The following is a 22,468-nucleotide window of genomic DNA, read 5'->3' as shown; positions in this document are numbered from 1 at the left end:
GGTGGCGGCCCCCTGTCCCCCCCCTCCCCGGCAGCTTTCCTGAAATCATTTTTATTGTTTATTTCTCTCTCTCTTTTTTTTTTTTTTTATTATTATTATTATTATTATTATTTTCTCTCCGTTTCACAGAAAGTTTTAACGACTTTCGCCCCCGTCGTCGCGCCGGTTTCCTCCGGTGTTTGGTGTGAGGGTTTGGGGGTTTTCTGGGGTTGGGTTATTTCGGTGGTTGGTTATTTCCCACCCCACCCCCCCAAAAATTGGTGGGTTTTTGTTGGTTTGTTTTGGTTTTTTTTTTTTGTTTGTCATGTTTCGGTAGCCGGTTTTGGGGGAGCGAGTCCGGCGGGACCCTCGAACCGTCCCTCCTGGCCGGCGCTCGCGGGACGCGCTGGAGCGAGCGAAAAGCCCTCGGTGGTCAGCGGGAATTTGCTGATTGTGGGACACATTCTTGGTTTGCTTCGTTATCCTGTCTTCTAATTAAAAAGACATTCCTGGGAGAGGTGGGGGGGGGGGGGGGGGGATGGGGATGGAGAGAGAGAGAGGGGTCACTCCTTCCTCTCACCTGCCTCTCCCGGGCTGGCACGGCCCGTGGTGCCACCGCGGTCACCGTGGGGCAGGGTGAGGGTCCCCCGCGCCGGCTCTTACCTGGGAGACGGGCGCCGCGCGGAGCGGGAGCTATCGGAACAAGCGGGTGAAGTCCCTCAGGGCCCAACAGACTTGTTTACATTCCTCAGCGCTGCAAGACAAGGGGGTGACATTAGGTGGCATTAAGAGGTGGCATCAGGAGGTGGCGATAGGAGGTGGTGGCATCAGGAGGAGGTTTGAGAAGCGCGGAAGGTGTCCTCCACCCAGCGATGGCGGCGGGGACCAGGAGGCAGGAGGAGGGGGGTTCGGCTCTGAGATGTTGGGGGTGACGTAGGGGTGACACGGGCTCGGTAGCCCCCCCCAGGTTGTCCCCAGAGGGGACCTGTGTGCCACTCCGGGGGTGGCCGGATGGAAGGAGCCCGCCGTCCCTGGGGACAAACCCAGTGGGAGACGGGCTCCGAGACGGAGCTGGGCAGAGGGAGCGTTTGAGGGTTGAGCAGCCGTTGTCCCCAAACCATCTGGGGACCGGGCTGGTGGCAGCAAGGACAGAGGGGACAGCGGACACCGGGAGCCGCAGCTGCAGGCCCGGGCAGGAGCTGAGCGTTGGTCACTCAGAGGACCGAGGGGACAGAGGGTGGGACAGCGGCTGCACAGGGCTGGAGAGCAGCAGAACCCGTCAGTGCTGGTGGGGACAGCAGGACGCGGCCACCAGAAGGGCCCGGGCTGACACCCCAGTGCGTCCCTGGCTGGCGGTGATGTCCCACCAGCACTGGCGGAGACACTTTGGGGCCACTGGAGGCCAACGCATGGCCAGTGGCCGGTCGGGCTGAGCCTCGTAGGACAGCAGGGCGCCAAGAGGGTGACACCGGCCACCCGCCACGGCACGCTCACCTGGTGACCTGCTTGTGGAAGTCCGTCAGCTGTTTGTGGGTGACTTGGATGGCTCCTCCCGTCGTTTCCTTTGGTAAACCCTTCAGCGAGTTCTCCAGCCAGCGACAAAACGTCTGCGAGGAAGCGCGGGGAAGGAGAAAACTCAGGACGCGCCGTCAAACCCAACTCCCGGCGTCGGGATTGGGCTCTGCAGACGCCGGGATGGCTGAAGCCCGACATCTCCCCGCGTCTTTTTTTGGGGGGAGGGAGTCACCCCCATCCCTCTCACCGGCCGGTCGATCTGCATGATCTCCCAGAGCACCTCGGCGACGTCGGGCAGGGTGTACGGCGGCAGGCAGAAGCAGCACGTGTGAAGCAGCTGGTTGACGAGCTGCTGGCCCAGTTGGTCCATCACTTGGCTGATCAGCTCCTTCCGCACCTCGAAGTCCTCCTCGTGCTGCGGGAGGAAGGAGACGGTGGGGAGGAGGTGGGGGGGGTTGAGGAGCGCCCCGGGAACAGGGACGCGCTGCCCCTCGCTCGGGGAGCGGCTCCCAGAACGCGGTGGGGGCTTGGCTACGGCAGCGGGGACCAAACGCCGGTGAGGATGGTGTCCCCAACTCCTGCCCTGCTGCTGCACTCTGCTCTGGGGAGACCCCCCCGCAGTGCTGCCTCCAGCTCTGGAGTCCCCAACACAGGAAAGACATGGAGCTGCTGGAGCGGGGCCAGAGGAGGCCCCGGAGCTGCGGGGAGGGCTGGAGCCCCTCTGCTGGGAGGACAGGCTGGGAGAGGTGGGGGGGTCAGCCTGGAGAAGAGAAGGCTCCGCGCAGACCTCCGAGCCCCTTCCAGTGCCTAAAGGGGCTCCAGGAGAGGTGGGGGGGGACTCTGGGTCAGGGAGGGGAGACATGGGATGAGGGGGAACGGTTTGACACTGACAGAGGGGAGACTGAGATGAGATATTGGGAAGAAATTCTTGGCTGTGCGGGCGCTGAGCCCCTGGCGCAGGGTGCCCCGAGAAGCTGTGGCTGCCCCATCCCTGGAGGTGTTCAAGGCCGGGTTGGACGGGGCTGGGAGCAACCTGGGCTGGGGGGGGGTGGCCCTGCCCAGGGCGGGGGGGTTGGAACTCGATGATCTTCAAGGTCCCTTCCAACCCAAACCATTCTGTGATTCTAAGACACAAAGACACCCCTCCCGAGGAAGAGCCCCGCGGGTCACTCACGTCGTTGGCCACCCCGGTGTGGATGAGATCGCGCAGGAACTTCATGACGCTGCAGTTGGCGTCCCGGTGATCCAGGGTGGTGGCGGCGATGGCCCACTGCAGGATGGGGATCATCACCTGGCTGCGTAGCAAGGTGACGGGGCTGCGCTGGATAAACCTGGCCGGGCAGAGGACAGAAAGACAGACAGACGTTACCGGCGCTTGGCCTGGCGTCGCCGGTGGGAAGGCAGAAGACCGTGCAGCCACCCACGGCGAGGCGAGCGCTCCCACAGGGACCACTCCGTAAGGACAGAGAGGGGTCGGGGTGTCCCCACGCGGCAGCAGAAGGTGACAGGAGAGGGAGGGTACCTGGCAGCCAGTCGGAAGAGGTCATCCACGGTGTCCGGGTGGTTCTGAAGGCCGTTGGGCTGCTCCAGGAGTTGGAAGGTGGGTATGCATAGCGCCTAAGAGAAGGGTTGGGGAAGGGGGATCCGTTAGCAATTAGCTCTAATTACACCTCAAACCGCCCTTCGCTCTGCAGGGAGGTTTCCAGCACGGACCAGTTCGGCTCTAACCAAAAAAAAACCAAAAAAACCCATCTCCTCCTCCTTGGTGTTCACCCAGCCACCGCCTGCGGCGACAGCGGAGAGGTGCCGGGACCAACCATGGTCTGCGTCACGCAAACCCTCCCGGCACAGCCGCCCCCAGCAGCGCACAGCGGCAGTTACTGCGCCGGCGCTGGGGAATAAGAAGAGCAACGGAGCTGTGAGGGGTCTGGAGGACACGTCTGGTGAGGGGCGGTGGAGGGACCTGGGGGTGTTCCTCCTGGAGAAGAGGAGGCCGAGGGGAAACCTTCTCGCTCTCTACAGCGCCCTGAAAGGAGGCGGTAACGAGGGGGGGGGTCGGGCTCTGCTCCCACGGAACAGGCGATGGGACAAGAGGGAACGGCCTCAAGTTGTGCCAGGGGATGTTTAGGATGGATATTAGGAAAAATTCCTTCATGGAAAGGGTTGTCGAGCATTGGAAGAGGCTGCCCAGGGCAGCGGTGGAGTCGCCATCCCTGGAGGTGTTCAACAGAGGGGCAGACGTGGCGCTGAGGGACGTGGGTTAGTGGTGGACTCGGTGGTGTTTGGGTAACGGTCGGACTCGATGTTAAAGGTCTTTTCCAACCTCAACGACTCGGTGATTCGATGATGTAGATACGCGGGAACCGAACCCGCCGTCCCCGGGGCGCTCACCTGCAGCATGTCGAGCAGTCCCTGCCGGCAGCCCTCCTCCATGCCGTACTCGTCCACCAAGATGCTGCCCAGGTAGAGGAAACAGGAGTGCTGGTGCGCCCGGTACACGTTCACCATCTGCGGGGAAGACACGCGCCGCCTGGAGCCCGTCGGCAAGGCGGCAGCTCCCCCCGGTCCCCTGCTAGAGCTTCCCCCACCGGGGCAGGGGACATCCTGAAGGACTCGCTCAGGTCCCATCTTGCCCTTGGCAGCATCTCCCTGCCGCGGCTGCCGGAGCCGAGGCAGCTTCCCCTCGCTTCGGGATCCTTCCCTTAGCCCGGTGGACGCACCGAGCAGAGCAGGGGGACACCTAAACGTCAGGTTGTCACCTCTTCGAGGAGTCGCGGGGTGCAGAGTTTCAGGTGTACTTTTTGACGTTACGGATACGACCGTGGGGGTCGCCACAACCTGCACAGCGCCGACCAGGCGGAGCTCGGCTCTGCCCCGCAGAGTTCGGAAAGGCGAGAACCCTCCCCAGGGGTTTCCGCGGGAGCTGCCGGCGCCGACGCCAGCGCCTTCCAGCTCAGCATTCCCCCACGAGACACGAACCACCCCCAGACGGCGTTTTCTGACGACGGCTCCCAGCGCGGGGGTTTCTCAGCGCCAGCCGTCCCCGTACCTGGGTGACGAGCGGCTGCAGCAAAGCGGCAGAACCTTTGCCCACGCAGCGGACGGCGAAGCGCAGGCACCGGCAGCACCGCTCCACGATGCGGTTATCGGCACTGTGTTTGTTCAGGGTCTCCGACAGCACGGGCCAGATCTGAGGGCGGAGGGAGAGAGGGGTTAACGGCCGAACCCGGGGACGCAGCCCACCCCCCAACCACGCCACCGCCCTCTCCTGTCCCCAAAAACACCCAAATTCCTGCGCTGGAGATGCTGTTCCCGGTCCCCAAAACAAGAGGCCACGTGCGTTACGGGACGGGTGGAGTCACCATCCCCGGATGTGTTTAAGAGACGTTTGGATGTGGTGTTGGGGGATATGGTGTAGGGGAGAACTTTGTAGGGTAGGGTGGATGGTTGGACTCGATGATCCCGAGGGTCTCTGCCAACCTGGACAATCCTATGATTCTATGACCCATCAATTAGCTTTACGTAGGAATGAAGAGCCCAGAGCGGCACTACCGCCTCCGGCGCAGCGCTGCGAACGGTACAAGGGCAGAGACATCAAAGCGCCGGGACGTTTTCCAGAGCCGCATCCCCTTCCAGGGGTGTTGAATACCCAAATTTCCCCCTTCTGTCCCCGATCCTTGGAGGGAAGGTGCTCCGCCAGCAGCTCCTCTCCCCACTGCCGCGCAGCCGCCCCTGTCAGATCGGAACCAAACCGCCCCCCCCCGACCCCATCAATCCCTCCCGCCCCCCAACCCGCCACGAAAATTCCTTCCCCCGAATCCCGCACGTACTTCCTGAATGACTTTTTGGCACGGATGGATCTGTCCGTTTTCTACGATGGGGTTGGTGTGTCTGGGGAAAAGCAGCAAAGGGTTAACAATATTAGAAATTTAGAAAACCAGTCAGGTTTCGTGTTGAAAGCCCAAGAAACGGGTGCGAGCCTCGAGCACCCGCCGAGGCGGTGGGAAAGGGGACCAAAGACTGGTTTGGAGGGACCGGAGAAGCTTTGAACTTGGGTGAAGGAGCAGCTTCCAGCCCGTTCCTCCCGGGGCCAGAGGGGAACGAGCCATCGCTGACTGGGTTTTAGGTCTCTAAAAGAGGAGTCGGGCGGTCCCAGCCCCTCCTGCCTTACCTAAATATGACGGCGAGTCGATCCAGGGGCACGGTAGGGTCTGAGGAGAGGCCGTTGCTCGGCTCCTGAGAGAGCAGCTAGAAAACAAGGGAAAACGAGGGGATTTCAGCACCGCAGGCAGCCCCGATCCCGCTGAAGACTTGAAAAAGCGCTGCCCGCACGCCGGACCCCACCAGCAGCACCTCCACGTCCCCTTCGAAGCAGAGCAGATACCTCCTCCAAGCTCGCCCAGGCCCCGGGAGGCTCTTAGCCCCAACCGCACGTGCGTAGGTTACTCCGAAAGCTCAGAGCAGCTTCTCCGTTAGTCTCCTCCGCGTTCCGAACCTCCTCAACGGGGTCTCGGAAGGAGCAGGGAGCAGGGCCCGAGGCGGAAGAGAAGCCACCAAGGGGCGAGAGCTGCTCGGAGCGGGCAGCGTTGGCAGCAGGAGCTCTCCAGAACCGCTCCTGTGAGGCTACGGGTCATCCTGACGGGACAGAGGACGTGCCCGTCCCTTTCTTGAGGCTGCCCTCCCTCCTTCCTGCCGTCCTCCCAGATTTCTACTCTCCCTTATCCTGGATCTGCACGGAAAGGCCACTAAGGCCACCACGTTTTGGGGACAGCCAGAACATGACCTTTCGGGGCCATCTGCCCCACAGGGAAGTGGAGTTCCCATGTTCTCCATGCTGGAGATGTGGGACGAAAGCTGCTGGCTGCATTCGAGGTGGGTGAAGGAAGGTTCAGGAAGGTTCTTTGGCTCCTGGCACATAAACCGAATTTTAGGGACCCTTTTCTTCCTGTTTATCCCACTTCACGCTTGGCCAGCTCGGTGCTTCCTCAGCCAGGAGAGACTTGGGGACAAGTACGGTCTCGGTCCTGGACTCCTCGAACACCTCTGGCTTCGAGGACACGCAGTCACCGCAGCAGATAAAGCCACCGGGCAAATACAGAGCCGGGGCAGCTCGATGGCCTCCGATCTGTCCCCTCCGAACCAGGGAGGGACAAGGAGCTCGTTAACGTATGGACCCCACGCACCAGTACAGGTCGGGGGCTGACCTCCCGGAGAGCAGCTCTGTGGAAAGGGACCTGGGAGTCCTGGGGGACAACAGGGTGGCCATGAGGCAGCAATGTGCCCTGGTGGCCAAGAAGGCCAATGGCATCCTGGGGGGCATCAAGCAGAGCGTGGCCAGCAGGGAGAGGGAGGTCATCCCCCCCTCTGCTCTGCCCTGGTGAGGCCACATCTGGAGCACTGTGTCCAGTTCGGGGCTCCCCGGGTCAAGAAGGACAGGGAACTGCTGGAGAGGGTCCAGCAAAGGGCTACGGAGATGATGAGGGGACTGGAGCATCTCTCTGATGAGGAAGGGCTGAGGGACTTTGGGGCTTTTAGTCTGGAGAAGGTAAAGCTGAGGGGGGATCTTATCAACGCTTATCAATCCCCAAAGGGCGGGTGCCGGGGGGTGGGAACAGTCTTTGTTCAGCGGTGCCCAGTGACAGGAGAAGAGGGAATGGGCACAAAGGTGACCATGGGCAGTCCCATCCCAACCCGAGGAGGGACTTCTCTCCTGTGTGGGCGGCAGAGCAGTGGCACAGCTGCCCAGAGAGGGGGGAGTCTCCCCCTCTGGAGCCATTCCAAACCCGCCTGGACGTGTCCTGTGCCACTGCTGGAGGTGCCCCTGCTCTGGCGGGGGGTGGCACTGGGGGAGCTCCAGAGGGCCCTTCCACCCCTCACCAGTCTGTGACTCTGTAACGTGGCTCCGACCGGGACGTACCTTCTTCAGCGCCATCACTTGTACGGCGCAGAGTTCGCTGAGGCATTCTGCGATCTTCTCCAAGGGGAGCCTGGCCAGCACCAGGGCCGTCCCTGAAAGCCAAGAGGAGACAACGGCTCAGGAGCCGACACGCAGCGCCGGAGTGCGGCGACACGGCTCCGGACCAAAGGCAGGGACTGCTTCCCAAGACCGGGAGATGCTTCTCCGCTCTTTGAACCCCACTCTCCGGTTAAACCAGACGCCGAAATCCTTTCTGCGGGGCGGGAAGGAGGAAGGAATGCCGGCGTCGGGGAGGACGGGAACGATGCGAAGGCATCACGGGCACATGTGGGCGCCCCGGTGTGTCCCCGCAGCACCCTGGTCCCTGCCCGGCTGCATCACGATGCCCGAGGAAGTTTCTTTCGCCCCACAGCCGAGGCGTTTTGGGGCTCCCGCAAAAACGAAATCAGGAAGGCGAGCGCTTGGGCCGCTCCCCGCCGCCACATCACAGCGTCCCACCCAGCGGCGGCGGCAGCGGCAGCGCGCACGCACCCCACGTCGGCAGACCACGGGGCCGGGGCCGAGGACACCACCGGGAGGGAAAAATTCTCCCCGGCTCACGTATCCCTGGCGCTGTTTTAAAGAAGGAGGAGAAAATAGTTCGGGGCAGGGCGAGGAGCAGCGCGGCTGCCGCTGCTTCTATCAACCGGCGAGCGCAAAACAAGCGAAAACACACGAGTTTTGCCGCGGTACAGCCGCCAACAAGCTTTGCCCGAGCTCCATTTTTAAAGGTTTCGGAAGCTACTCGGATCCGTCGGGAATCTCCGAGGGAGGATACGAGTCCTGCGCCTCCCCGAAACCCGCCGCAGTTGAAGAGGCAGACGATGCCCCGCAGCCGAAGAACGGCCGGGCGAGAAGCGAATCCTCCGACCGCAGGCTGGAGTTGAAAAACTACGTTATTGTGCCCAAACTGCCTCTAAACCGACAAATACTCGCGATTTCCCACCCCCCGCGGCCGACCTCCGCGTGCTCGGGTACGGCAGTGACCCGTGGCTGACTTGGCTGTGTTTTTCTTCCCGCCTTTCAAGTTCAGCGCCGGGGGAATGGCGACGGCTTATTAAAGCCAGGCGGGATTTCTTTCTACCTCCTGCCCCAAAAAGAGCTCTCGAGAAGGTGAGAGGCGGACACGGGGAGCGCCTCGGGGCAAACCGAGACACCCTCATCTGAGAAAAAAAAAAAAACAACCATGAAAATGGGGTCGCGGCATCCGATGTGTGTCCACCTCCCCCCCAAAAAAATAAAATAAAACCCCGACAGGTTTTCCATACGCACCTTTCAGGAGCCCCACGGCCGCCTCCGGAGAGAGCGTGAAGGAGTCGAGGGAGCGGGCTATCTCCAGCAGCCCGTTAAAGTGCTGAGCCATGTGGTCCCGGCATACCGAGCAGATATTGTGGATGGCTTTGGCCGCCGCCGAAGCCAACCGCCTGTCGCACAGACCTTTCATCAAATAACCCAGCACGGGATCTGCGGAGGAGAAAACCGAGGTTGAAGAGGGGGACGCCACGCACCGGGCTGGCCGTAGGGCAGTGTCCCGCGTCGGGGCGGCAGGAAAGGGAGGGGGGGGACAGGACTCACCCAGGAATTGGGGGTTTCTGTCCACCACCTCGCTCATCTCTCCCACCAGCTCGATGCTGGTGTAGCGGACGGCGGTGTGCACCGTCTCGGGGAGGCGAACCACCCCCTCCAACACCTCCACCAGGGTCGGGTTGTTCTCCCTGCGGGGAAGAGGCAGCCGGCTCAGCCCCCGAGGCGCATCCCATCCCGTTTCCACAGAGAAGATGGTTTTATCGGACCCGACGGACTCCCACGTCGCTGAGAATCATCCGGGCAAACCCGGCGGCGTGCCGGATATCTGAGACGTGGGGGCTCCGGGCTTTGGGAGCCGGGACCCACAGCAGCCTCCAGCTTTACCAAACAGAGCGCAAGAAACTAAATACCTCCAAGTAAGAGCGCTCGCGGCACGAGAACAAAGCTAATTAATCCTCCCGGGACCGCGGGAAGCCAGAGGAGCCTGTTCCCAGTGTGGGAGCTGGGTGAGTCCCCGGCTCCCCGCAGCCCACGTCGGTGGCAGAGCTCCGGCTCGCCCGGCACCGCCTGCCCTCTCGTGGCACGAGCGGAGCCCAGAACCTCGTGGGATGCGCTGGTGGAGGGAGGAGACGCCCCCGTGCTCCAGCAGCGCAAGGCCACGAGAGGCCGGCGCTCTCGGAAACAAAGCAGAATTAAAAACTGAAGATAAAACCCAGCAAGAGCAGCCTCGACACAGATAAGGGGACTCGGCGAGCGTAGAGCCAAGGTGGCGACTCCTCCAGCCTCCCTGGAAGGAGACACGGCGCTCCCAGCCCGGAGAAGACCAGTCGGGTTGTCCCCACCGCACCAGGGCGGCTCGTCAGCGCCGCCGCAGGAGTCACCGCTCTCCCGCCGCCCTGGCCCTTAGCTGTTGGTGCCACCACTACCATTAACCGGGGTGGAAAGGCGCTTGCAGAAAGTGATTTTAACCGTCCCTAAAGGCATCTGGGACAACTCGCCCAGGGGGCGGAAGGATCCAGATGCGGAAGGATCCCCAGATAAGCAGCCCGGGCAAAAATGCTTCGCTTTCAGGAGATAAAGTGAGGGGAAACAAACCCTATCTTACCCTATTTTCCCAGGGCTGAACTCAAGTCTGTGCCATTAAAGTCCAGTCAGACCAGATATCGGGAAGAAATTTTTTATGCTGAGGACGGTGAGGCACTGGCCCAGGTTGCCCAGAGAGGTGGTGGATGCTCCATCCCTGGAAACATTCCAGGACAGGATGGACGGGGCTCTGAGCATCCTGATCTAGTGGAAGACGTCCCTGCCCGTGGCAGGGGGTTGGACTAGGTGGCCTTTAACGGTCTTTTCCAACCCAAACCGTTCCGTGATTCTACGGAAGTCCCCAGGCAGAAGATACCCGAGAAGGTCCAACTGCTTCACGCAGTCCCCCGCTCCCTCCTGGACCCGTATTCCCGGCCAGGAAGCGGAGACCTCAGTCCTCGGGCTACAGGACTGCTCCACCAGCGAGGGGCACTGCACCCCACGTACGCTGAGGACTACCTGAAATGAAAGTGTGGTTTTTAAAGGTTTCTGCCTGGGAAAGGACATTCCTCAGAGTATCCTCGGGATATTGGCCAGAGTATCGTTGGGCTATTGGCCACGTCTCTGCAAAACCCACTTTGGAGGCAACTCCTGACCCCACAGCCCTTACGGGCACGAGCAGGATGGTCAACACTCACTGGTCAACGCTCTTCGCTATGGAGGCCATGATGAAGAGAACAGCTTCCGTCACCTCCCAGGGTGGATTCCCGTCCTTCAGAGTCGCGTAAAGCTGCACCAAAGAGAATCAGTCGCAAAAGAAGCTCCGAACACAGCTCGGGGGCACGCGGTCACGAATCCCCCCCCCCGCTGCGAGATCGCCACCCGCTCCTCATCTCCTCCAACACCTGAAATACCCGGCGCGGACCTGCAGGAACCCCCACCTTCCACAGACCGCCCTGCTGTTTTGGGGCCAGAATACCGTTCCCCAAAGCGTGAGAGCTCCTGCTTCTCCCCAGACGGCCCCCACCGCCGACAAGCCACGGTCACCGCCTCGTGCAGGAGGAGACAACGCTTGTGACCTCCTCCCCACCCTGAAAGGCCACCAGGGCTTGGCCGCCTCCCACACAGCGATGGATGTGGGTGTTCCTGGGGAAACCCACCTGAGCGAAACACTCCACCGATCCCACCAGGAAGATGAGGTCTTTCACCAGGTCCGAGACCCGCATGCGGAACTCCCCAAAGTCGTCCGTCTCTTCTGGGACACCCTCCTAATGGAGATGAAGGAGAGGCAAAAGGGTGAGAAATCCAGATTCCCGTTCACCCACAGCCAGGACAAGACAAGGGGTTCTGTTTGAGAGGAGAGCTCTATCCTTCCTGCCCTCCTCTCCCCAGATGAAGCTACCGAAGGGGATTCGGAGGAGAACCATGCACGGAGAAAACGCTAATGGCCTGAAAGCACGCTGCGTGCTCCTGCTCTGACACGCAGATGAAGGGATGGAGACGAAGGGGATGAGGAGCACAGGCGGAGGTGGAAGAAGGATGAAGCATCCCAGACTTGGAGGAGGACGGGGAGGAGGAGGACGGGGAGGAGGAGGACGGGGAAGAGGAGGACGGGGAAGAGGAGGACGGGGAAGAGGAGGACGGGGAAGAGGAGGACGGGGAAGAGGAGGACGGGGAAGAGGAGGACGGGGAAGAGGAGGACGGGGAAGAGGAGGACGGGGAGAAGGAGGACGGGGAGAAGGAGGACGGGGAGAAGGAGGACGGGGAGAAGGAGGACGGGGAGGACGAGGACGGGGAGGACGAGGACGGGGAGGACGAGGACGGGGAGGACGAGGACGGGGAGGACGAGGACGGGGAGGACGAGGACGAGGAGAGCACTGTGGCTAGCGCGCTGTGCAGGCTTTATTCCAACAAAACCGCCCCCAAGCCGGGGACAATGCGTCTCTCCCCAACTCTCAAACTGGGAACCGCCTGGGTGGGCGGTGGGAGAGGGTCATCCCGCAGCAACGAGACGCCAGGAAGCTCCGTTAGAACAAGAGCCGACTTAATGACAATTACAGCAATTCTAATTAATCTCAATCTTCTCTCCATAATTCCTGCAACTGCCGAACTATCGCCGGCAGAGCCCTATAGCTCCAGAGAGCGACCAGCACGCAGCGGGGAGGACGGACGCATCCTACCGCCCCGCTGCCTCCGGAGGGAAGAAAGCAAACGCAGCCCTTACGTGGTCCGAGTCAAGCTGGCAGTGTCTGGCCAGAGCGTGGAGAAGGCGCTGGATGTAGGCTTTGAAGATGCTGTGGATGACGGCATCATCTGTCTTGTAGAGGTGCTCCCCCAGTCTGTACCAGAAGTTAAATGAAATTTCTACCACCTGGTTAGAAAGAGAAATTCAGCGCCTTGTTAGCAACACAGCATTTATTTTATTTTTTTTTTTTTTTTTTTCCTCCACTCTGCCGGTGCTGCCGACGGAGAAACCTCCTCCGGGGGTGGCTGCAGCGAGCGCGGTGGGGTACCGCAGGTTTCCATCGGCGCTGCTTCATCACGGGATGATGAAACGTGGGCCGGTCCCCTCCAGCTTCACCGATCTCCGCTGCTCGTCACTTAATAAGGGATTTGAAACCCACTGAGTTAAGCCGAAAACCCGTCACCAGCCCTCAGACGTAAAGCCCCTTCTCCGCAAAATCAACGTGAAAGCGTTAAGAACCGTCTCTCGCTTCGAAGCTTCACCCGCCCCGTTTCGCATCAGCCAAACCTGCCAACGGTACGCTTCTACCTCCCTCACCCCGACCCGATTCGTGCTCTGCCCTCGCTCGCGCAGCGGGAGGGGTTGGATTCCCAGCGCGCCCCAACCAGCCACGGGGCATCTCGCTGCTTGCGGGTAACGCTGTCATCACCAGAGCCCCATCGGCGGAAGAGTTTGTCCACCTGGAGATCCCCACCGCCTCTGCCCGGGCATTTCCATGGTCTGACCATGCCGGCGGCCGGCTCGGGGTGCACGCGGGGCTAACGATGCCAGGGGATGGCAACCCCAGAGAGGAGCGAGAAAGGGGACGTTGCTCCAAAGCCTACAGCCTCTTTATAATCCGTTATTGCAGAAGAAAAATGAGCGTGGATTTTTTTCAGGAGCAGCTGTGGGGTTTCTGTCCCTCCTAAGCATCACCGGCATAGGACACGGTGGTGCCTGAGGGAGACGGAGCTCCACGGACCTGGAACGGGGACCAAAGGAGTCACCGAGTCCCAAGCGAGCGGCGCAGAGACCTGGCAAAGCACAACTGCTCCACAACTTCCACGGCAAACAAGCTGCACCGCAGCAGCCACCCCCTTCCTTAGCTCACTCGCCTGCCGGTTCTCGGGCCTGATGTACTTTCCAGCTCCGAAAGTTTTTGGAAAAATCGGTCCTGGAGAGGGCAGTAGCTCATTCCATGGTTTGGGTTGGAAGGGACCTTGAAGATCACCTCGTTCCACCCCCCTGCCCTGGGCAGGGCCACCTCCCCCCAGCCCAGGTCGCTCCCAGCCCCGTCCAACCCGGCCTTGAACCCCTCCGGGGATGGGGCAGCCACAGCTCCTCGGGGCAACAACAACCGGGGCAAGAATAAACGGGGGGGTTAAAAAGGAGACGGCATCTTAAACGCGGTGTTGGGTACTTGAGGCAGGGCGGTCGGGGAGCTTTGCTGCAAAACGGTGTTTCGCTTACTCGGAGGGCGAAGTCAGCGCGAGCTACGCGGCAAAGCTCAACTGAAGTTGAACACGCGGCAAAGAAAATAACGGGGTCTTTTCGGAGCCGCACTCGCAGCCCCACACGCTCAGGAGAGGGAAGCGAAGGCAGATCTCCGCGTCGCGAAGGCAGAGCGGGCGCCCCAAGGCCAACGGCTCGGGGGGGAACCAAAAGCCTCCCAACCACGGGGTGATCCGAGAGAAAAGTTTTTCCCACTGTCTCATCTCTGGAGGAGCGAGATTCGGCGCCGGGGCGAGGAGGGGAAGGCGGGCAGAGCTCACTCACCTCGTACTGCGGGTGACCCGCACATATCAGCAGCAGCTCCAGCGTCCGCAGGTCGCCCAGCCCTTGGCCTGGCGTACACACGATTTTATCTAGGAACGTCTCGCACAGCTCGGTGAAAACACGGCAGTAATTGAGCACCCTGGTGAGGGAAAAGGAAAGGGCGGGAGTCAGAAAGATCCTCCACAGGGCATCGGGTATCCCAGCACGGGGGGAGACGTGGTCCGAGCAGGTAACGTTCCCCAGAGACTCATCTCAGACCAAGAAATACCAACTTCTGCTTTAGCTTTCCGTCAGCGGTTGGGAAACACGTAAATAGGGGAACTTTGTTCCGAAGCCGGTGAAAACGCCTCCTTCCAATAAGCAAATCTGACGGCATTTTCCTATTACCCACAGCAGGCGAGAAAACTCCTCCCAACCCGGAGCGCCGGGCGACGAGGCGCGGGGACGTCGGCTACAACGCAGCTCCAAGTCTAACTGGGCGCCCCGAAGGTGCCACGTTCCGGGAGACAAACACACAACCCCGCTGTAAAAATAAACCCGGGATGTCCCGTTGCCTACGCCGGGGGTGGGGGGGAGACAGCGCTGGGTCAAAACAGGGCTGCTCCGAAGACAAAAAGAATTCAGCGAGTTGAACCGTGAGTTTTCCTCTGCTTTACGGCTGCAGGAGCAGAGAGAGGAGCGCACGGCCGGGAGCCACGGAACCACGGCAGCTCCTCGCCAATAAAACGACCTCAAATGGGGGATTTGAGGGGGAGAGATCCAGGAGAAGCCAATTCGTCCCGGGCTTTGCGTTTAGTATTCCTCTTCTGGCGAGGTTTAGGGAATCCTAAAGCAACAACGGGTCCAGAGATGCGCGGCCAACGCACCCAAAAGCCCGTCTTAAAGACGGAGCCGCGTCCCCCACGTTTCCCCGGGGGTAGGTGGGACACGGGGAGCTGCCACCAGCGCCGTACACGATACCTGGAAGCCGTTAGGGCGGGCAGAGACCGCTAATGACGCTCCGCCCCGGCAATTCCTGAAGACGAACGCTTTCACGTTTTTCCCAGAGTCGCAGAAGGAAGAGGTGCTACGGCAGAGCCGGTCTCACCGCGGGGAGAGAGCGTTATAACCCACCTCTACGTGCCTGACAAGCAAAGACTAATTTTATTAGTGTTAAACAGAAGGATAAAGAGCTATACCGTCATTCCCAATTCCGAAAGGGTTGACTTTGAGGAGCAACTACTCATTCCGCTCGCGGAAATCTCGTTTAACGGGGCATTTCCTTAAGGCGAAGGCGCCTACGCTACCTGGGCTTCGCACCCCACGCCCAAACGAGGGGAGGGGAAGATGCTCGTTGGGTTCTTGAGCCAAATTCACCCGAAAAAGCCGCGGCAGGGAGCCAAGGGGGCTGCGAGCGGCTGCCGGGGAGGAGGGCTGAGGGGCAGACAGACAGGCGGGGAAGGGGAGATGAGCGGAGATCAAGCGCCGGTCGCCAGAAGCCGAAGCAGCGCCGGGCGCCGCCGAGGACTGCGACACGAACCGCTGAGGGGTTTTTTCAGCTGTGACAAAGAGGCGGGCGGAATGGCGGCGCCCTCCAGACACCGGCGCGCCGATTAAAAGATTTGCGGCACAGCTCAAACGATGCGAATACGCATCCGTTTTCTACGCTGGGGCTGAAGAGGAGGGGCGAGGAGGACGCGAGGACCTGCTTTACCTCCGGGGTGGAAGGAGAAAGGAACCGGCTAACTGCCACGCCAGGAGCCCAAAATCGGCCACCGAACATCTGTCCTACAGCTTCACGGTTGGTCTCGGGGGGTCTCTCCGTTGATGGCGACACCTCGCAGAGCCCCGAAACGCGCTCGCGTTGGGCAACGGGGACAGAGGCTCTGGCAAACACGGGGCAGTCGATGTGCCCTCAGCAGCACGAGCGAGTCCCCGCGCCACTTTCCAAATAGAGGAATTTGGAGGGAAACGGGCTAAAGGCAACAGGGGTTCACCAGAAATAAACTGGACCCATCGAATTCTTCTCAGCGATGTTTTAAAAACGGGAGAAATGGGGCCGAGCGGATGGCGGTGCCACGCGGCAGCGGGTTGAACTGGGTAAAGGGCGGCTGAGGGAAGGGGCGAAACGTTGGGGCGAAGCGTTGGGGCGAAGCGTTGGGGCGAAGCGTTGGGGCAAAGCGTTGGGGCGAAGCGTTGGGGCAAAGCGTTGGGGCAAAGCGTTGGGGCAAAGCGTTGGGGCGAAGCGTTGGGGCGAAGCGTTGGGGCGAAGCGTTGGGGCAAAGCGTTGGGGCAAAGCGTTGGGGCAAAGCGTTGGGGCAAAGCGTTGGGGCGAAGCGTTGGGGCGAAGCGTTGGGGCGAAGCGTTGGGGCAAAGCGTTGGGGCAAAGCGTTGGGGCAAAGCGTTGGGGCAAAGCGTTGGCGCAAAGCGTTGGCGCAAAGCGTTGGCGCAAAGCGTTGGCGCAAAGCGTTGGCGCAAAGCGTTGGCGCAAAGCGTTGGCCAGTTGGGCGGTGAGCAGGCGGTGCTGAAGAGGAAATACTGGTTGGGCGCTAGGGAGGTTCCAGATCAATCTCCCGACCGATCTCGTCTACGTTCGTTAGTGACAACCACGTGAAAAAAGGAAGAGGAGGCGCCGCTGGTGCCCACTGATACGGCTGGGACGCAGCATCCGTGCAGGAGAAGAGTGAAAACCCCTCTGAATTGGAGCGGGAAAAGTTGTCCACCTTGGACAACTCAAAGAGACCGAACTGAAAACTGAAGTTAATGAAAAGAAAAATGGTTCTGTTTCACCTCAACCCAGGAGAACGAGCCAAACGCCGCCGCGAGGTGAGGAGGGAGGCAGGAGGCGCCAGGGCAGGCGCGTCGCCTGTATTGGGGATGCCCCAACGCCAACGCACGGGAGCGAGACCCCTCCTGGAGCTGCACGTACCTCTGGGGCCCTCACGCTCAAGAACGCTCAATGCAGAGCCGGGCCACCGCAGACCGCCCAGGGAGAAGAAAGCCGAAGTGGGGCTGAAAGAGCTCCGGCTTCTTTACGCAAACTGGAGGCTGGCTGCTTCCTACCTACAGCTGCACCCGGGAATCACGGGATGGTTTGGGCTGAAGGGACCTTGAAGATCATCTCGTTCCACCCCCTGCCCTGGGTAGGGCCACCTCCCCCCAGCCCAGGTTGCTCCCAGCCCCATCCAACCCAGCCTTGAACACCTCCAGGGATGGGGCAGCCACAGCTTCTCGGGGCACCCTGCGCCGGGGGCTCACCGCCCTCACAGCCAAGAATTTCTTCCCAATATCTCATCTACATCTCCTCTCTTCCAGTGTCAAACCATTCTCCCTCGTCTCACGGCTCCCCTCCCTGACCCAGAGTCCCTCCCCACCTCTCCTGGAGCCCCTTTAGGCACTGGAAGGGGCTCGGAGGTCTCCGCGGAGCCTTCTCTTCTCCAGGCTGACCCCCCCACCTCTCCCAGCCTGTCCTCATAGGAGGAATAGCAGCAGCCGGGAGCTGTGCGAGTTAAGACAACGTTGGCAGAAGAGAAGAGGCACAAACTGGCCTAGAATCAGCTGAGGGTTGCTCAGAGGGTTCACAGCAGCAACGTTTCGTAGCAGCCGAGGTGTGTGAAGCACTGGTTTCAACATGCTTGACCAAGGTATGAAGTTTACACTTTCTCAAAGTCAAGAACGACCCAGCCGGCACGTCCAGTCCTTTTTCCATGGGGAAGAGCTGAGCCAGGTACGGACACAGAATCACAGAACTGTCTAGGGTGGAAGGGACCTTAACATCGAGTCCAACTATTCACCCAGCGCTGCCAAGCCCACCACTAACCCACCTCCCTCAGCACCACGTCTACGCATCTGATAAACACCTCCAGGGGTGATGACTCCACCACGTCCCTGGGCAGCCTCTCCCAATGCTCGACAACCCTTTCCATGAAGAAATTTCTCCTCATATCCAACCTAAACCTCCCCTGGTGCAACTTGAGGCCATTCCCTCTTGTCCCATCGCCTGTTCCTTGAGAGCAGAGACCGACCCCCCCCTCGCTACCCCCTCCTGTCAGGGAGCTGTAGAGAGCGAGAAGGTCTCCCCTCAGCCTCCTCCTCTCCAGGCTCAATGCCCCCACGTCCCTCAGCCGCTCCTCGTAAGTTCTCCAGACCCTTCTCCTTGTGCTCCAGACCCCTCACCAGCTCTGTTGCCCATCTCTGAACAGGCTCCATCCGTAGAGAGGAGGCAGCGGGAGCCCCAAGTCGCTTCTAAACTCTGTTTTAAGGTTGGCCAACTCATCAGCTGCACCTGAAGACGCTTCCCTTGCGCTTCACCCGCTGCCAGGAAGACCAGGCACGGCAGCAAGGCCAGTCTGGTGAACCCAACTCTCTGCCAAAGCCTGAGCTGGGCACAAATCGGCGCACCACGGGCGAGGAAGCCATTTACTCGCTCGCCTTCGTTCAACAAATTTGCATGAGATACCTCAGAGTGCGGCCGGCAAACCCCGCGGATTCCAAAACTAACCGTAGACGGACAGCGCGACACTTAATTACTGCACGTCGCCTTCCTCTCCGGGCACCGCCGCGGCTGCAAGCTGGACTTACTTGTCTAGGTCCTCGCGCGCTACAGCCATGTGGTAGGCACTCTCCAGGGTGAGGACGCCCTGGAAGAGCTGCAAGGCCAAGGGAAGGTTGGTCTCCACGTTCTCGATGGCGTAGAGGGCTGAGCACACGCAGTCCGAAGCGGCTTCGTGGAGGTTTGACGACGTCTTGTCTTGTTGCTGCAAGAAACAAGAAGCGGAAGAGCCCGGGAGGTTATATATGAAATGAGACGGTCATGGAAAAAGTAGGATTTTGTCGTTCCTGAGATATTTTGTAGAGCTTCTGCAATGCCACAAGCCCCCACCAACCCCCTCCTATCAGCCCTGTAAAACCTGTGCTGCTTTACCACCGCGGACGCTTGAGGTCAAAGCTGACCCTCCATGGTGGGACCCCACCACGGTCTTCCTTGGGGGAGGCCACCGCAGGAGGGGAAAAATGCCGACCAAAATCCACGGCGGTTCAGAAGGAACTAAACCATCGCGCTGCTCGTTAGCCCGGCTGGGTCACGGCACTGTAGAAGATCCCGGGTTGGAAAGGACCCGGCGGGATCGTCGCGCCCTCGGGGACGGAGGAGACGAGGTTTCTCGCGAGCACACGCGAAATCTTTATCACGGTGATGGTCCGGGGGTGAACGAGCGGATTTCAGGTCCCGCCCGGTGGAGGTTTATAGCGGTTGTGCGAGGCTGATTTCACAGGCGCTTTAGCGGCCCTCCGCGGAGCCCCCAGCAATTAAGGAGGGAGCCGAGGTTGGCGTACTAAGGAGGAGGAGAGAGCGAAGGGAGAAACAAAGGCAGCCGCAACTCCGCGTGCGTCCTTTCCCAGGAGACGCCACCGCGCCTGGCGAACAATCCGCCGTCCCACCTGAAGGTGGAAGGAGGGAGGGAAAATTCGCCCCGTTTAAAAAAGCGCTGTGAACACATTAAAATGGTTATCGAGACAAACGCCCTGTCCCGGAGGAGACGGGTTTCTGCTGCAGCACCGCCGGGGAGATGCTCTGCCCCTTCTCCCACTGAATGGCAGCCTTGCATCCCTCGTTAATTAAATCGGCACCACGGAAGGGATGCAAATGAGGGATCCTGTCTAATGGCGGGAGGAGGAACAGACAATTCCCGCCCCGAGTCGCGGGTTTGTGGCAGAAACCTCCGGCCTCCGGGAATTCCTCCTTTCTCTTTGTGCAGTTCGGTGCCCTCCGTGCCGCAGCCACGCGGGGTTCTCCCGACCTCCCCCGTTCCATCGGCCTCTCCAGCAATCCCGCCACGGGACAGGGCAAAAACAAAACAAAAAAAAAACCCCACACCCCAAAAAAAACCATCTTCAGCAGTTAATTTCCCAAGGTGAAAATGTCAGAAAAGGAATAAAATATTATTTTATCGAAAATCTGGAAAGAAAACCAACCCCAACCCAAACAAACAAACAAAAGATACTGATTTTAATATCAAGCAAATGCAGTTTCTTCGACAGCGGGCAACTTTTAAAGCCGAAACTGCTCCATTCGTAAGCCCGTGAGGATGCCAAGCTTAACTTCAACAACGCACTGAGCAAATCTATTTTCCCCGGAGCCCCATAAAACAATCGGGCTCGGAGCAAGGACCGAGAACAATGTGTTTCAGACCTAAACGATCCCTCTCTCAAAGTCTACGCGCGCTCCAAAGCGGCAGCGGTGGCAACCCACCGTCACGGCCAGAAACGGCCGTTTCTCAGGCGGTAAATCTTCTATTCCGCTCTGAACGTTTTGCCACCGCCACGGGAGAAAGGGAACCCGGCTCCTGCGCGAGCTAGACAAGGTATCCGCTTAACAGAGCTCCCAAACTGACGATCAGTACAGTAGGAATAAGGAGAACAGATATAAATAGGAGATTAAATATCATCGGGCTTTTTTCCTCGATGCCGGCGAGTGTCGTAGCGGGTTTACGGAGGTGGAAGGATGAGAAATGGCAGCGTGGCAGGAAGGTTCCCGCAAGACGACACCTCTGTCCCTGCGGCAGACGACACGGCGACCGCCGCTCTGCCCGGCCAGTTCCGCGGGAACAGCCCCGTTCCCACTGAAACCAGGCAAGGGCAGCGGCTCGGGAGAGGTTTCGGGAGGCTCTCCTGTCTGCCCACGCGCAGGGAACGGCGCTCACCTCTGAGCACACCTTCTCTGGGTCAAAACAGAAGATGGGCAGGAAAAAAATAACCCTCAAGGAGCTGCGGAATCTCTTTCCTCCACAAAAATAACAAAAAAAAAAAAAAGCCAACGTGTGTGGGTTTTGGTTTACTTCTGAAAACGCCGTCGGTACTTTCCGCCCATCAGTTTTGTCCCCACCTCACAAATCCTGAACTAAGGACGGAGCGCAGGGGCAGAGGAAACCCTCAAGCGCACTTCGGGAGAGATCAGCCAACATCAGGCGTTACTGCTGTGCTGTCTCCACGGCTCCCCGGGGCTAACGGGGGGGCAGGGAAGGCACGTGCGAGCTCGCACGGCAGCCCCGAGTGGGCTCTGTCCCTCAAGGCGGACAACCGGTCCTACAAGAATATTCCTCAGAGATTTATTCACCAATGACCTGGATGAAGGGATGGAGCGTAGCATCAGCGAGATTGCTGATGACACAAAACTGGGAGGAGTGGCTGACACGCCGGAAGGCTGTGCCGCCGTAGCGGAGAGTTGGGCGGAGAGGAACCTCATGAAGTTCACCAAGGGCAAGTGTAGGGTACTGCATCTGGGGAGGAATAACCCCACGCACCAGTACAGGTCGGGGGCTGACCTGCTGGAGAGCAGCTCTGTGGAAAGGGACCTGGTAGTCCTGGGGGACAACAGGGTGGCCATGAGCCAGCAATGTGCCCTGGTGGCCAAGAAGGCCAATGGCATCCTGGGGGGCATCAAGAGGAGTGTGGCCAGCAGGGAGAGGGAGGTCATCCTCCCCCTCTGCTCTGCCCCGGTGAGGCCACATCTGGAGCACTGTGTCCAGTTCGGGGCTCCCCGGGTCAAGAAGGACAGGGAACTGCTGGAGAGGGTCCAGCAAAGGGCTACGGAGATGATGAGGGCACTGGAGCATCTCTCTGATGAGGAAGGGCTGAGGGACGTGGGGCTGTTCAGTCTGGAGAAAAGAAGACTGAGGGGGGATCTTATCAACGCTTATCAGTCCCCAAAGGGCGGGTGCCGGGGGGTGGGAACGGTCTTTGTTCAGTGGTGCTCAGTGACAGGACAAGAGGGAACGGGCACAAAGGTGACCATGGGCAGTTCCATCTCAACCTGAGGAGGGACTTCTCTCCTGTGGGGGCGGCAGAGCAGTGGCACAGCTGCCCAGAGAGGGGGGGAGTCTCCCCCTCTGGAGCCATTCCAAACCCGCCTGGAGGTGTCCTGTGCCACTGCTGGAGGTGCCCCTGCTCTGGCGGGGGGTGGCACTGGGGGAGCTCCAGAGGGCCCTTCCGACCCTCACCAGTCTGGGATTCGGGGATTTAAAAGCGCCACCCCCTGGTACCCAAGGCTCCCCACCACCTCACGTTCCCAGAGAAATACTCACCAGCACCTCGAAGAGGAGTGACAGTAATTTGCTGTTCGCCATGAAGGTGCTGTCCAGGACGCCCAGGTTGAACCAGCTCCCCAGGCACCGGAAGATTTTGATGAGCATCTTCTCATCGTTGCCTGCTTTCTCCACGCACGTCATCTACGGCAGGAGAAGGAAGAACTGCTCAGGACCCCCACTCCCAACATGCAATTTCACAAGTGAAATAATCAATAGCTTTCGGAAGAGGCACAAACACAACTTTCAGCCACCGAGCAACAGCCTTGTACCCAGCTGGACCAAAAGACACCTGAGGACGCCCCCACCAGCAGAGAGGACTCCTGCATCTACCTAGGGTGACCGTGTCCCCACGTTGGGTTTTGTGTTCAGGAACACGACAGTTCTGCAAACATCCTCTCAAGAGCA

The 22,468-nt window shown here is 60.1% G+C and overlaps 1 protein-coding gene across 1 annotated transcript; it reads right to left on the bottom strand.

Moving 5' to 3' along the window:
• Nucleotides 1-61: 61 nt before the first annotated feature.
• LOC309683813 (transportin-3-like) lies at nt 62-22,204 on the bottom strand (the record flags this gene model as incomplete). Its single annotated transcript, XM_082499815.1, has 19 exons — nt 62-488; nt 643-733; nt 1,474-1,586; nt 1,742-1,909; nt 2,669-2,825; nt 3,017-3,111; nt 3,886-4,002; nt 4,544-4,684; nt 5,325-5,385; nt 5,666-5,742; nt 7,412-7,503; nt 8,723-8,914; nt 9,026-9,165; nt 10,699-10,790; nt 11,161-11,268; nt 12,225-12,371; nt 14,001-14,139; nt 18,561-18,736; nt 22,061-22,204. Coding segments are annotated over 18 exons (2,220 nt in total), but the record flags the coding sequence as incomplete, so codon positions are not given.
• Between the last annotated feature and the right edge of the window lie 264 nt (nt 22,205-22,468).

Source organism: Vanellus vanellus (assembly GCF_965231255.1).
Source record: "Vanellus vanellus genome assembly, contig: HAP1_SCAFFOLD_834, whole genome shotgun sequence".
NCBI classification, from domain to species: Eukaryota; Metazoa; Chordata; class Aves; order Charadriiformes; family Charadriidae; genus Vanellus; species Vanellus vanellus.
The sequence above is the reverse complement of the archived record's forward strand: the minus strand, read 5'-3'. Positions and strand labels throughout refer to the sequence as shown.